Raw genomic sequence first — 16,291 nt, forward strand, 5'->3', positions numbered from 1 at the left:
AAAAAAAAAAAAAAAAAAAAAAAAGAATCTGTAAGTCTCTACCTACACCAATGCCATGCTTTCTTGATTTCTGTATGAGTACTAAAATCAGGCAACATAGTCCTATGGTTTTATCCTTTTTTCCCCAAAAGTTTCAATTATTCTAGGCCCTTTGTATTCCATGTAAGTTTAGAATCAGCTTGTTAATTTCTAGAGAAATATCTCCTGGGATTTTGCTTGAGAATTCCATGAATCTAGAGATGAATTTGAAAGTGACATTCTTACAATGTTGAGTCTTACAATCCAGAGTATTATATATATCATCAATTTATTTTCTTTTTATTTCCGTTGTGTGTGTGTGTTACAGGATCTCCCTGTTGCCCAGGCTGGAGTGCAACAGCAGAATCATAACTCACTGCGGCCTTGACCTCCCAGGCTCAAGCAATCCTCTCAAGTAGCTGAGACTATAGGTGTAAATCATTACACCTGGCTAGTTTTTAAATTTTTTGTAGATACAGGGTCTTTCTATGTTGCCCAGGCTGGTCTTGAACTCCTAGATCCAAGTGGTCCTCCTGCCTTGGCCTCCCAAAGTGCTGGGATTATAGGCATGAGTCACTACACCTAGACTCTTATCTTTTTTCCAGTCTCAAGGGGAAAACATTAAGTCTTTTGCCATTAAGTGTGCTACTTGTAGTATTTTGTAGAGGTCCTATCACATTAAGGAAGTTTCCTTCTGTTCCTAGTTTACCATGAGTTTACAGATGTATGTTGAATTATGTCAAATGCTTTTCCTGCATCTATTGAAATTATCATATTGTTCTTCTTTTCTAGACTGTACATATGATGAATTTTCTAATGTTAAACCAATCTTGCATTCCCGGGATACATGCCACTTGGTCATAATGTATTATCTTTTCTATATGCTAAATTAGATTTGTTAATATTTTCTAATGCTAAATTAGATCTGTTAATATTTTGTTAAGGATTTTTACATCTATGTTCTAGAGCTATTAGCCAACAGTTTCTCGTAATGTTGTTTCTGGGTTCTGATATCGGTGTAATGCTGGCCTTATACGTTGGGAAGTGTTTATCCCACTTCTATTTCCTGGAATAATTTATGTGAAATTATTGGTTTGTCTCCTGAAATGTTTGGCAGAATTCGCCAATGAAACCATTAAGGCCTGGAATTTCCTAAGCTAAGGTTTTGTTTTGCGTCTTTGCATTGTTTTTTGTTTGTATGTTTGTTGTTGTTGTTGTTGTTGTTGTTATTGTTTAAGAGGTGGGTTCTTGCTATGTTGCCCAGGCTGCAGTGACTATTCTCAGGTATGATAATAGCAGACTATACCCTTGAACTTCCAGGCTCAAGTGATCCTCCCAGCTCAGTCTCCCAATAGCTGGGACTACAGGCATGCGCAACCATGCCCAGGCTTGTGTTAAGCTTATAAACTACAAATTTGACTTATTTAACAGATATAGGAATATTCAGGTTACTAGTTCTTCTTGGGTGAGCTTTGTTTGGTAGTTTGTATCTTTCAAAGCATTTGTCCAACTCATCTAAGTTGTAAAATGTCATGACATAAAGCTGTTTCTACTATTCTTTCATTACTCTTAATATCTGTTAAGATCTATAGTGAAGTTATCATTCCTGGCACAGGTAATCTGAGCTTTCTCTCGTTACTTTGTGATCAGTCTGGCTAAAGGATCACTTATTGATCTTTTCAAAGAATTAGCTCATGTTTCAATTATTTTTCTCTATTCTGTGCTTTTCTCTATTTCATGATTTCTAATCTTCTCATTATTTCCTTGGTTATGCTTATTTTAACTTGCTTGGTTTGCTAATTTCTTAGGTAGAAGCTAATACGATTTTTTATTTATTTATTTATTTTTGAGACAGAGTCTCTCTCTGTTGCTCAGGCTGGAGTGCAGTGGTATGATCTTGGCTCACTGCAACCTCTGCCTCCCAGGTTTAAGTGATTCTCCTGCCTCAGCCACCCGAGTAGCCGGGATTACATGTGCACACCACCACACCAGGCTAATGTTTTTGTATTTTTAGTAGAGACAAGGTTTCATCATGTTGGCCAGGCTGGTCTGGAACTCCTGACATCAAGTGATCCCCCACCTCAGACTCCCAAAGTGCTGGGATTACAGGTGTGAGCCACCACACCCAGGCAGAAGCTAGTATAATTGACTTGAGACCTTTCTTCTTTTCTTATACAAGCCTTAATACTATAAATTTCCCTCTTAACACTGTTTTGCAGAATCACATAGATTTCTTTTAATTTTTTTTTTTTTTTTTTTTGAGATGGAGTCTCACTCTGTCACCCAGGCTGGAGTGCAGTGGCGTGATCTCAGCTCACTGCAATCTCTACCTCCCAGGTTCAAGAGATTCTCCTGCCTCCGCCTCCTGAGTAGCTGGGATTACAGGCACCCATCTAATTTTTGTATTTTCAGTGGAGACAAGGTTTCACATGTTGGTCAGGCCAACATGTGGTCTCAAACTCCTGACCTCAAGTGATCCACCCGCCTCGGCCTCCCAAAGTACTGGTATTACAGGTGTGAGCCACTGTATCTGGCTTTTTTTTTTTTTTTTTTTTTTTGAGACAGAGTATCATTTTGCTGTTGCCCAGGATGAAGTGTAATGGTACGATTGTGGCTCACTGCAACTTCTGTCTCCTGGGCTCACGCGATTCTCCTGCCTCAGCCTCCCAAGTAGCTTGGATTATAGGTGTCTGCCACCAGCCCAGCTAATTGTTGCCACCATGCCCAGCTAATTTCTGTATTTTTAGTAGAGATGGAGTTTCACCATGTTGCTCAGGCTGGTCTCGAACTCCTGACGTCAAGTGATCCGCCTGCCTCAGCCTTCCAAAGTGCTGGGATTACAGGCGTGAGCCACCATGCCCGGCCTAATGTTGTATTTTCATTATTATTCAGTTAGAAACATTTTATAATTTTCCTTATGATTTATGCATTGACTTATGGATTTCAGTACAAGTTGTTTAATTACCAGATATTTGGGGCTTTTCTAGATGTTTTGTTTTTATTCATTTCTAATTTAATTACCTTGTGATCAGAGAACACACTCTATGGGTATTTAGTCTTGCTATTTGGTTTATCCGTTTTATGAGAGTATCTGGAGAGATTAAGAAAACGATGCTGCTACCACCATCTTCCCAATATCCTCCTAAAAATATCCACTTTTAAGATTTTCTTATCTTTAAGAGTCTAAATACATCCAAAATAACCCAAATTACAAGGACTCAATTGATTCAATAATAAATTCAATAGTTTTTATTATGCTTGAAATGTTTCTTCAACTATGACCTAGAAAATAATGAATACTTACTGTTATTTGCAAGAGTGAGTCCAATAAATGAGCAAATAGGGCGAATTATCTCAGGTTTCATGCAATTTTTTAGCCATTCATTAGCATGTGGAAAAAGTGAACAGCAAAACATTTGATTCTCATCTGAAAGAAGACAAAATCAATCATGATTTAATATGACAATTGGAAAACATCAGTTTTCATTTGTTTTATCTTTATTTTATATTTAAACATTACAGATAGTTACCATTTTGAGGATTGTTGACACAGACACACAGAGTACTACACACTGAAGACCACAACTGATAACTCTGGAAAACATTTTTATTTGACAAATCCAAATCATATTTTGAAATAACTGTCCTATTAGGTCAAAAAGAAAAGAAAGTAAATTAATACAAATGTGTTAAAGTCCTAAGTAATTAATAATTAACAAAAAGAAATTTGTATTTGTTTACCTGAATAACCGTGACAGAACCGTAATACAACCTGTTTCTCTCACAAGTGTTTGTCCGGTCCCTTAAAAAAATAGCCATATAAAAATATGAGTTTTATTTACAAATAGTCTTGCAGAAATGAATAACAGAAGTTTTATTTTAATAAATAAATAAGTTTTAAACAACTTTAAAGTATTACAAAGTATAACATAGAATTACTGTGGATAAAAATCTGTAATCAAGATTATTATGAAAAATATATCACTACTGCTTAGAGACTAATTGCATTCAAATTCCTCTAAAAATTACAAAACTCTTACTTTGCATCATGGTTCTGTGTTACAGTATCAAGATAAGTTCCAAAATGGAAAAATAAATAAATTTGACGTTTTCTAGTTTTTCCAAAATAAAACAAAATCTAGAAACATTTTTTTTTTAAGTGCACACCTAGCAAGAAGGCGACTCCTCAGGCCTCTCTGGCAAGAGGCTTAGCTGAATTGCCTGAGCCTGCTCAGACTACCATTGTGCCTGGGTCTGTGACCCACCCCATGGAAACAATAATAGCAGAGGACTAGAGGGGTGAGGGACCAGCCACTGCTAGCAGAAGAAGGTAAGGCTTGACTCCTCCACTTCAAAGGATACAACCTGATGCCTAGCTTCCCTGAGGCTGCCCCACCCCACCCAACACCCTGGGGTTTGGGCCTTGAGCTCTACAACCACCCAGACGTCCCCCTCTATTGATGCCTATACCATTTCCCCTCTAGCAGGAAGGGTGGCATGAGAGAGTCTGCTGGTACTGAATATGGTTGTTGTGCTGGGACCTGGGTGACACAGGAAAGGGGTTACACCGCCTTGGCCTCCCCAAGTGCTGGGGTTACAGATGTGACCCAACATGCCTACCTAGAAGCATTTCTTTTTTTTGAGACAGGGTCTCGCTCTGTCACTCAGGTTGGAGTGCAGTGGCTTGATCACAGCTCACTGCAGCCTCAACCTCCACAGCTCACTCAATTCTCCCACCTCAGCCTCCCAAGTAGCTGGTAGTACAGGTGTGTGCCACCACATCCAGTTAATTTTTCTTTTTCTTTTTTTTTTTAATTTCTTCGTAGAGAGACAAGGTCTCACTGTGTTACCTAGGCTGGTTTCAAACTCCTGGGCTTAAGGTATCCTCGCACATGGCTGGGCGCGGTGGCTCAAGCCTGTAATCCCAGCACTTTGGGAGGCCGAGACGGGCGGATCACAAGGTCAGGAGATCGAGACCATCCTGGCTAACTCGGTGAAACCCTGTCTCTACTAAAAAAAATACAAAAAACTAGCCGGGCGAGGTGGTGGGCGCCTGTAGTCCCAGCTACTCGGGAGGCTGAGGCAGGAGAACGGCATAAACCCGGGAGGCGGAGCTTGCAGTGAGCTGAGATCTGGCCACTGCACTCCAGCCTGGGCGACAGAGCAAGACTCTGTCTCAAAAAAAAAACAAAAACAAAAACAAAAAAAGGTATCCTCCCACCTTGGCCTCCCAAAATGCTGGGATTACAGGGATGATCTACCACACCAGGCCTAGAAACATTTTAAATGCTTACAAAATTTCTAATAATTTGAAGAATTAAAATTTTAAAAAGTTAAAAAATAACTGAGCAGTAAGTATATGGGAACATATTATCTTTGCAACTTTTCTGTAAATCTAAAATTATTCCAAAATAAAAACCATCACTGGTTTATACTGTAAACACTGTAACTAAATGGTCAATTCAACAGAAAATCAACTAAACTAATTCATTAAATGCCTCTCTTTTTCTCTTTAAACTTGTTACCTTTCAACGCTAAGCACTATAAATTACTTTATTATTTCTTAAAATTAATAAGTATTGAATGATTAAATACATGCTAATAACCCACTTTTCTTTAAACTAGTATTTCTCAGAGGTGAGGTTAAAAAAAGACACTGGGCCAGGAGCAGTGGCTCACACCTGTAATCCCAGCACTATTTTAGACCAGTCTGGCCAACATGGTGAAACCCCTGTCTCTACTAAAAAATCCAAAAATTAGCTGGGCATGATAGCATGTGCCTGTAATCCCAGCTACTCAGTAGGCTGAGGCAGAAGAATCACTTGAACCAGGTGGCGGAGGTTGCAGTGAGCCGAGATCATGCCACTGCACTCCAGCCGGGGGGCAAGAGCAAAACCCTTTTTCCAAAAAAAAAAAAAAAAAAAAAAAGGATATAAGAACTCAAATAAAAAATTAATAATGGCTGTTCCAATTGATTAGTGTTTTCAAATATTCATAAGAGAATGTACTTACTATTATTTGAAACCAGAACCAAAATAACATAAACAGACATTCTTTTCAAATTTATGTTTGAATCATTAGATAAGAACCAAGTTAAGTCTTCAAGTAACTCTGAAGTACACAAAGTCTGCTGACAGTAAACTGAAATATAAAATATAATTTTAATTTCAATGCATTGTCACAAACATGCTTTAAAATATGCTGAACAAAATAAAAAATTACCTAACTGGGGATGGTTCTTAACCAAATCTCATGTAATTGATATTTATTAGTCATACAATAAAATTTCTGACAAACTGATATGTGCTTACTCAATTAGCAGACCAAAGAAGCAGTATATTAATCAAAAGTACTTAATCTAGGCTCCAAAACACATACTGAAATCCCCTAGAATTTACAATAAAAAACGTATCTAAAAAAAAAATTAAAAAAAATTTAGAAAAAAAAAAAAAACACTTTAAAGGATGAGTAACAAAACATAGCAAGAAAAACAATTCAAGAAAATTCAGAAACCTGCTTTAGAAAACAGAGGGACAAACAATATTTGAGATATGTTTTGAGACTTTCCTAGAAATAAAAATCATTTCAAGAATCATACTACCTGATAGTTTTTTTTGTGTGTGTCCTAATGCAACAAGCAGAATTTTACAAAAATAATATAGACATAAAGATACAATAAACATTTCATCCAGTTCTTAGAACCAGCTATTAGACCCTATCTCAAAGGCAAGGACTAAGCCAGGCACAGAAAGACAAACACATTCTCACTTATTTGTGGGATCTAAAAATCAAAACAATTGAACTCATGGAGATACATGATTATCAGAGGCTGGGAAGGGTAGTGGAAGGTGGTGGGTATGGTACCAAAAAAAAAAAAAAGAAGAAGAAAGAATGACTAAGACTTACTATTTGATAGCATAACAAAGTAACCATAGTCAATAATAATTTAATTGTACACTTTAAAATAACTAAACAGTATAATTGGATTGTTTGTGTAACACAATGAATAAATGCTTGAGTGGATGGAAACCCCATTCTCCACGACGTGATTATGCACTGCATATCTGTATCAAAACATCTCATGTACCCTATAAATATATACACCTATTATATAGACACAAACATTAAAAATAAATTTTTTTAAAAAAATTCAAGGATTATATCTGACTTATCCCTGTATCCCCAATGCCTTGCACAAGATTGCTTCCTAAAAGGTGATTTTTTTTTTTTTTTTTTTTTTTTGTGACAGGGTCTTACTCTGTGGTCTGTCGCCCAGGTTAGAGTGCAGTGGCATAATCTTGGCTCACTGCCACCTCCACCTCCCAGGCTCAAGTAATCTCTCACCTCGGCCTCCCAAGTAGTTGGGACCACAGGTGCATACTACCATGCCCGGCTGATTATTTGTATTTTTGGTAGAGATGGGGTATCACCATGTTGCCCAGGCTGGTCTCAAACTCCTGAGGTCAAGTGATCCACCTGCCTCAGCCTCCCAAAGTGCTGGGATTATAGGTGTGAGCCGCCATGCGCCTGGCTGATGAAGAAATATTTAATAAATAAAAATATCAGAATATAAAGTTGGTCTGACAAACCAATGGTTTATATTCAACCTCATTTTAGATACACTGCAGAAAAGTGTTCTTGCCAATATGAATTTCTATACCCACACATTACATGGCTGTGGGTTATCTTCATCCTTTGATCTGGAAAGATGAAACAGAAAGGAAAGGACAGGGAAAAGGGAAGGGAAGGAAAAAAGGGAGGGGAGGGGAAGGAGAAAGAGGAAAGGAGGGGTGGAGAAGGAGAGGAGGGAGGGGAAGGGAAAAGAGAGAAAGAGAAAGAAGAAATGAAAGAAAAGAAAAGAAAGGAAAGGAATGAAATGAAAGGAAAGGAAAGGAAGGAAAGGAAAAGAAAGAAAGAAAAGAAAAGAAAGGGAAGCAAGGAAGGAGAGAGAGAGAAAGAAAGGGAGAGGGGAGGAAGGCTGGATAAAAATTATCCAAACATGGCCGGGCGCGGTGGCTCAAGCCTGTAATCCCAGCACTTTGGGAGGCCGAGACGGGCGGATCACGAGGTCAGGAGGTCGAGACCATCCTGGCTAACCCGGTGAAACCCCGTCTCTACTAAAAAATACAAAAAATTAGCCGGGCGAGATGGCGGGCGCCTGTAGTCCCAGCTACTCGGGAGGCTGAGGCAGGAGAATGGCATAAACCCAGGAGGCGGAGCTTGCAGTGAGCCGAGATCGCGCCACTGCACTCCAGCCTGGGCGACAGAGCCAGACTCTGTCTCAAAAAAAAAAAAAAGAAAAGAAAATTAGTTTTGAGTATACTGTTAAAATATAACACAATGCTTAAAGTATAATGAAATAAAGTTTTATATTTTACCATTTTTTTCTGCAATAGCTCCTAATGTATATAAGGCTGCTTCTTTTACCATGCTATGTTCACTTGACTTTGCAAGATTTTTTACAAACATCAAACCACCAATTTCCCGAAAATAAACACTTGCATTACCTGTAAGATGTGCAGAAAAAAAAACAAAATAGAAATGATATTTATTTTCAGTATCCTTTCAGGGATAAAATAAATCACATGAAGACAGTAACATGATATGTAGAATAAATGAATGGAAGATAAAGAACTATGCTTATTTGATATATCATAGTACTAAAGAACTAGAATCACAGATAAAAATTCACTATTATATCTTACTGTTTTGTTGACAAATTGAATGAATAGTGACCAAAGCTTCCTTTTGTGAAAAAGCATTGTCCATTTGATACTTTAGACACTCCAATAATAAGTTCAGGTCAGTCTTCATTTCTAAAGAACAAAATGTCATTATTTAAACCAAAAGTTTATTTCAAAACTAACCATTAAAATTTCACTTACTAAATACATATCTTTGGAATGGTCAACTTTTAAAGTAATAGGCATGTATTTACTTTTTTTTTTTTTTTTTTAGACGGAGGTCCTGCTCTGTCGCCCAGCTAGAGGCAGTGGCCGGATCTCAGCTCACGCCAAGCTCCGCCTCCCGGGTTCACGCATTCTCCTGCCTCAAGCCTCCCGAGTATCTGGGACTACAGGCGGGCCCGCCACCTCGCCCGGCAGGTTTTTTGTATTTTTTGTTAGTAGAGACAGGGTTGTCACCATGTTAGCCAGGATGGTTCTCGATCTCCTTGACCTCGATCCGCCCGTTCTCGGCCTCCCAAGAGGTGCTGGATTAAGAGGCTTGGAGACCGCGCCAGGCCTGTTATTACTGTATAATCCAACCAACCATGTATTTTTTTTTTTTTTTGTTTTTTTTGAGGGCGGAGGTCTCGCTCGTCAACCCGACGGCAGTGCATGTGGCCAGATCTCCAGCTCAGCTGCAAAGCTCCGCCCTCCCGGGTTTTACGCCAGGTCTCCGCCTGGCAGGCTCGCCGAGGTAGCTGGACTGAGCAGGCGCGGCCGGGCTAGTTTTTGGTATTTTTAGTAAGAGACGGGGGGTTTCACGGTTAGCCAGATGGTTCTCGATCTTCCTGAAAAACCCCCCCCCCTTTTTTTTGGTTTTCGTGATTCCGCCGTCGCGGCTCCCAAGAGTTGCTTGGGATTAACCAGCTTTGAGGCCCACGCGCGCCGCCAACCATTGTATTTTTTTAAAGATGTTTCTTTTTATTTGTTGGGTTCGAGTCTCACGTCTGTCGACCCCAGGGCGGGAGTGCAAGTGGCGCGCAGTTTTCTCCACGCACTGGCAAGGGCTCCGCCGTCGCCGAAGTTGTCACGCATTCTCGCTGCCTTCAGGCCCTCCCTGGTGTAGGCTTGGGACTACAGGCGCCCGCCAATCAGCGGCGGGCAATTTTTTGGTATTTGTTGTAGTAGAGACGGGGGTTGCCACCGGTGTTAGCCAGGGATGGGCCGTTGATCTCCTTTGACCTCGTTATCCGCCCGTCTCGGCCTCCCAAAGTGCTGGGATTACAGGCGTGAGCCACCGTGCCCGGCCTAAAGATGTTCTTTAAATAAAAGAACTTAAAATGAACTTATAGTTCTTTGAGTTTCCCTTTTTATAAATATAGGAATAGAAAGTCAAAATATTGTTCTCTTTAAGTAAAGCTACACTGGTTTAAATATCTGTCATTTAGAAAAAAAGGTGGATAAAAATGAAAATACAACATATGAGAATTGTGGGACGCTATGAAAGCAGTATTTAGGATGAAAGGTCTCAGATCAACGACGTCAGCTACCACCTTAGGAAATTAGAAAAAGAACAAATTAAACCCAATATAAGTACAAGAAAGGAAATTATAAAGATCTAAGCTGAAACCAGTGAAACAGAAAACAAATACAGAGGAAGTTCTTTGAGAAGAGCAACAAAACTGATAAACTTCTAGCCAGATGAGTTAGGAAAAAAGGAGTAAAGACACAAATTACCAATATCAGAAATGAGAGAGATGGCATTACCACATTCCACAGATATTCAGAAGATATTAAGGGAGTACTATGTACAATTTCACACCTATGGATTCAACAACTTAGGTAAAATGACATCACCAAAACTCACCCAAGAGGAAAAAGACAACTTGAATAGTCCTATATCTATGAAAGAAGTTGAATTAAGAGTTAAAAACTTTTTCACAAAGAAAACCCTGGGTTCAGATGATTTCATTTGTAAATTCTACCAAACATTTAAGGAAAGAATAATATAAATTCTACTCAAATTTTTTCAAAAGTTTAAGAGAAGGAATACTTCCCAACTTATTCTATGAGGCTAGTATTACCTTTATACCAAAACAGAAGCCATTAGCAAGAAAACTACAGACCAATTTCCCTCATGAACATACATGCAAAAAGTCTAAACAATTTTAGCAAATTGAATCCAACAATATATTAAAATAAAAAGACATCACGACTAAGTGGGTTTATCCCAGAAATACAAGATTGATTTATGATTTGAAAAAAAATCAATGTAACAAAACTAAACAGGAAAACCTTTGGTCATCTCAATGGATGTAAAAACAGCATCTGATAAAATCCCACATGCATTCCTGATTAAAAAAAAATATTTCGCAAATTTGAAATAGAAAGGAACTTCCTCAACCTGGCAAAGTGCATCTACAGTTGAAAACCCTACAGCAAACATCATACTTAACAGGGAAAGACTGAATATCTTCTCTCTAAAACCAGGTATAAGACAAAGATGTTTGCTCGTATCACCACTCCTATGTAACATTGTCCCAAAGAGTCTAGCCAGTGCCGTCAGGTAAGAAAAAAGAAATAAAAGGCACTCAAATTGGCAAAGAAGTATTTGAATTTGCATACAACATGATCTGCCACATAATTTGATGGAATCTACAGAAAGCTACTAGAATAAGTGAACTAAGTTTTCCAGATAACTCTTTAATACATAAAAATAGATTATACAGTCAAATGTTGCTTAATGATGGGGATACATTCTGAGAAAAGCATCATTAGGTGATTTCATCATTGTATTAACATCATAGACTTTACTTACACAAACCTAGATGGTAGAGCTTATTACACATCTAGGTTGTATGGTATAGCTATTGCTCCTAGGCTATAAACCTACACAGCATGTTACTATATTGAATAATATAGTCAATTGTAATACAATGGCAAATTTTTGTATATCTAAACATATCTAAACATAGAAAAGCTATAATACAGATTTTTTTTAAAGGTATATCCAGAAGCTGCTCTGGGTGCATCAGCGAGTGGTGAGTGAATGTGAAAGCCTAGGACATTATTGTACACTACTGTAGACTTCATAAACACCGTAAATTTAGACTACTCAATTTATTTTTAAAATATCTTCAATAGTAAAATAAATTTAGCTTATTGTAACTTCACCACACCCAGCTAATTTTTTTTTTTTTTACAGAGATGGGGGTCTCACTATGTTGCCCAGGCTGGTCTCAAACTCCTGGCCTCAAGCAATCCTCCCATCTTGGCCTCCCAAACCACTGGAATTATTTATAGGTGTGAGTCATCATGCCTGGCCTATCTTTATCTTTTAAAAAAACTTTATTAAAACTAAGACACAAACACACACATTAGCATAGGCCTACACAGAGTCAAGATCATCAATATGACTGTCCTTCACCTCTACATCTTGTCCCACTGGAAAGTCTTCAGGGCAATAACACACACGGAACTGCCATCTCTTATAACAATCCCTTCTTCTGGGATACCTCCTGAAGGACCTGCCTGAGGCTATTTTACAAAATTTTTGTTTATAAGTAGAAGCAGTGTATTCTAAAACAACAATAAATAGTGTAGTAAATACATAAACCAGTAACAGAGTCATTATCAGGTATTATGTACTACACATAACTGGATTTGCTATAGTTTTACACAACTGGCAGTATGGTAGGTTTGTTTACACCAGCATCACTGCAAACATGTGAGTAATGTGTTGCGCTTACTATATTACAATGTCACTACATGACAGGAATTTTTCAGTTCCATTATAATCTTGTAAGACCACTGTCCTATATGAGGTCTGTTGTTGACTGAAACATCATTATGCAGCACATGACTGTATTTCTATATACTAGCAATAAACAAATGGAAATTGAAATTTTAAAAACCACCCCATTTACAATATAGCATTGAAATACTTAGGGATAAATTGACAACAGAGGTGAGACATACACCAAAAACTAAAAAATACTGCTGAGAGAAATTAAAGATGACCAAAATAAATGCCATTATATGCCATGTTCATGAGTCAAAAGACTAAATATTGTTAAGATGTAAATTCTTCCCAAATTGGTCTATAGACTCAATGTAATCCCAGCAGGCTGTGTGTGCGCGCACATGTGTGTGCGTGTGTGTGTGTGTAAATTGACAAGCTGATGTCAAAATTCATATGGAAATGCAAAACCCTTACCATAGCCAGACAACACTGAAAGAGAAGTATAAAGCCAAAGGGCTAACTCTACCATATTTCAAGACTTTAAAAACCTACAGTAGGCCAGGCACAGTGGCTCACGTCTGTAATTCCAGCACTTTGGGAGGCTGAGGCAGGCGGATCACTTGAGGTCAGGAGTTTGAGATCAGCCTGGCCAACACAGTGAAACCCCATTTCTACTAAAAAATACAAAAATTAGCTAGTTATGGTGGCACGTGCCTGTAATCCCAGCTATTCGGGAGGCTGAGGCAGGAGAATCGCTTGAACCTGGAAGGTGGAGGTTGCAGTGAGCCAAGATTGCACTGCTGCACTCCCTCCACTCTGGCAAATAGAGCGATATGCTATCTAAAAACAAACAAACAAACAAAAACCCTACAGTAACAAAACAGTGTGGCACTGCCATCAGCATAGACAAAAGATCAATGAAACAGGACAGTACAGAAATAAACCTACACAAACCCATGAGTTTTTACAAAGTCATTGCTAACAAATAGTGTTGGAACAACTGAATATCCATACTCAAAACAACAGCAACAAAAACTCTTGAATTCATACTTCGAAACACATACAAAAATCAACTCAAAATGGAATGCAATCTAAATGTAAAATCTAAAACTATGAATTTTTTTAAATTTTGTTTTTGAGAGGGAGTCTTGCTCTGTCGCCCAAGCTGGAATGCAGTGGCGTGATCTCATCTCACTGTAACCTCCACCTCCTGGGTTCAAGAGATTCTCCTGTCTCAGTCTCCCGAGACTGCGCCTGGCCAATTATGAAACTTTTAAAAGAAAACATGGGAGAAAATATTTGTAACCTTGGGTTAAGCAAAGATTTCCTAGATATTACAATAACAGCAAAACCCACAAAATAATAATGAACTAGGCTTCATAAAATTAAAAACTTCATTGTTTTAATAGCGTCTTCTAAAGCGTAGCAAAGACAAGCCACAAACTGGAAAATCTTTGCAAAGAACATATCTGATAAAGAACATGTAGCCATCTAGTGTACATTCTGTATGTCAATTAAAAAACAAAAAGAACATGGGGCCAGGCACAGTGGGTCACATCTGTAATCCCAGCACTTTGGGAGGATGAGGCAGTAGTATCTCTTGAGGCCAAAAGTTTGAGACCAGCCTGGACAACAATGTGAGATCTATCTATGCAAAAAAAAAAAAAAAAAAAAACTTAAAATTAGCCTGGCATGGTGATATGTGCCTATAGTCCCATCTACTCAGGAAGCTGAGGTAGAAGACTGCTTGAGGCCAGAAGCACTGGCTCATGCCTGTAATCCCAGTATTTTGGGAGGCTGAGGTGGGCAGATCACCTGAGTCAGGAGTTTAAGATCAGCCTGGCCAACATGGTAAAACCCCATCTCTACTAAAAATATAAAAATTAGCTGAGTAGGGTGGTGGGTGCCTATAATCCCCCCCTGCTTGGGAGGCTGAGGCAGGAGAACCACTTGAACCTGGGAGGCAGAGGTTGCAGTGAGCTGAGATCAGGCCACTGCACTCCAGCCTGGGCAACAAGAGTGAGACTCTGTCTCAACAACAACAAAAAAGTACTGCTTGAGCCAGGAGTTGGAGTCTGCAATGAGCTATGATTGTGCCACTGTACTTTAACTTGGGTGACAAAGTGAGACAGTCTCAAAAAAAACAACATATATCTAGAAAATATAAAGAACTATGAAAGCTCAGCAACAGAAAAACCAACAACCAGATAAAACAGCAAAAGATGTGAACACACTTTAACAAAAAAGATAAATAGATGGCAAATAAGAATATGAAAATATTCTCAATATCATTAGTCATTAGGGAAATGCAAATTAAAACCACAAGGAGATGCCATTACATGCCCACTGAACGACTAAAATCTATGACAGATCATTTCATATGTTAGCAAGGACATGAAGGAACTGGAACTCTCATATACTGCTGATGAATATGTAAAATGGTACAAAGATTTTGAAAGACAGATCAGCAGCTTCATAAACTGTTAACGTATACCTACCATTTGATTCAGCCATTTCACTCCTAAGTATTTACCCTAAAAAGGGGAGATACATGTCCATACAAATGTTCACAGCACCATTATATGTAATAGCTAAGAAGTGTAAGCAATCAAAATGCCCATCAGCAGATGAATGGATAAGCAAATCATGGTATAACTATACAATGGAATACTTAGCAATAAAAAAAGAATTATAGATGCATGCAACAACACGGATGAATCTCAAAATAATTATGCTGAGTGAAAGAGGCCACATAAAACAGAATTCATACTGTATGATTCTATGTACAGAAAAAATGCAAATAGTCTATAGTAACAGAAGGCAGATTAGTGAGTGCTTGGGGAAAAAGGCTCTAGGAAAGCACAGAAGGTAGGGATTACAAAGGAGCAGGAGGATAAATGCACTATCTTGATTTTGCTGATGGTTGCATGGCTGCATACATATACCAAGCTTTATCAAAATGTAAACATTTTGTTTATAACTAAACAGCAAACAACAGACAACTATTTTCCTATAAAATTCTTTAGTATAGTCTTAAAAACAATTTCTTCTCTTGATTTTAAGGATTTAAGTCAAATGGTATATAGATTTTGAAATAATGCTTGAAGTACATTTAGAGTAGTAGGTTGGACGCAGTGGCTCACATCTATAATCCCAGCGCTTTGGGAAGCCGAGGCGGGCGGATCACCTGAGGTCAGGAGTTCGAGACCAGCCTGGACAACATGCTGAAACCCCGTCTCTACTAAAAATACAAAAATTAGCTGGGCGTGGTGGTGGGTGCCTGTAATCCCAGCTACTCCGGAGGCTGAGGCAGAAGAATCACTTGAACCTAGGAGGCAGAGGTTGCAGTGAGCTGAGATTGGGTCATTGCATTCCAGCCTGGGCAACAAGAGCAAGACTCTGTCTCAAAAAAAACAAAATGAAAAAAAGTTAGAGTTCTGAAAGATATAGGATGAAGGGTGGATATAATATAGAGGAGCACACTAAAAGAAATTAAGATGTATCATCAATCAATATAGTACTTAGTCTCACTCTTTGTTTTGAGGTTTGGTTGGTTTTTTTGGTTTTTTTTTTTTGAGATGGAGTCCCGCTTTCTCGCCCAGGCTGGAGTGCAGGGGAGCAATCTCGGCTCACTGCAACCACCGCCTCCTAGGTTCAAGTGATTCTCCTGCTTCAGATTCCCGAATAGCTGGGATTACAGGTGCCCACCACCATGCCCGGCTAATTTTTTGTATTTTTAGGAGAGATGGGATTTCACCATGTTGGCCAGGCTGGTCTCAAACTCCTGACCTCACATGATGCACCTGCTTTGGCCTCCCAAAATGCTGGGATTACAGGCATGAGCCACTGCACCCAGCCTGGTTTT

At 38.7% G+C, this 16,291-nt stretch overlaps 1 protein-coding gene across 1 annotated transcript in view; it reads right to left on the reverse strand.

Annotated features, from left to right (window-relative positions):
* TERB1 (telomere repeat binding bouquet formation protein 1) overlaps nt 1–16,291 on the reverse strand; it is a 52,306-nt gene that overhangs the window by 27,920 nt on the left and 8,095 nt on the right. Inside the window, exons 3-8 of the mRNA XM_017860229.1 lie at nt 8,724–8,834; nt 8,397–8,525; nt 6,031–6,159; nt 3,760–3,820; nt 3,549–3,664; nt 3,323–3,445 (exon numbers count right to left, since the gene is read on the reverse strand). Coding sequence (XP_017715718.1) covers nt 3,323–3,445; nt 3,549–3,664; nt 3,760–3,820; nt 6,031–6,159; nt 8,397–8,525; nt 8,724–8,834 — 669 coding nt within the window. The remainder of the gene's footprint in view (nt 1–3,322; nt 3,446–3,548; nt 3,665–3,759; nt 3,821–6,030; nt 6,160–8,396; nt 8,526–8,723; nt 8,835–16,291) is intronic.

This window comes from Rhinopithecus bieti, unplaced genomic scaffold (genome assembly GCF_001698545.2).
Source record: "Rhinopithecus bieti isolate Rb0 unplaced genomic scaffold, ASM169854v2 scaffold_53422, whole genome shotgun sequence".
Classification (NCBI taxonomy): Eukaryota; Metazoa; Chordata; class Mammalia; order Primates; family Cercopithecidae; genus Rhinopithecus; species Rhinopithecus bieti.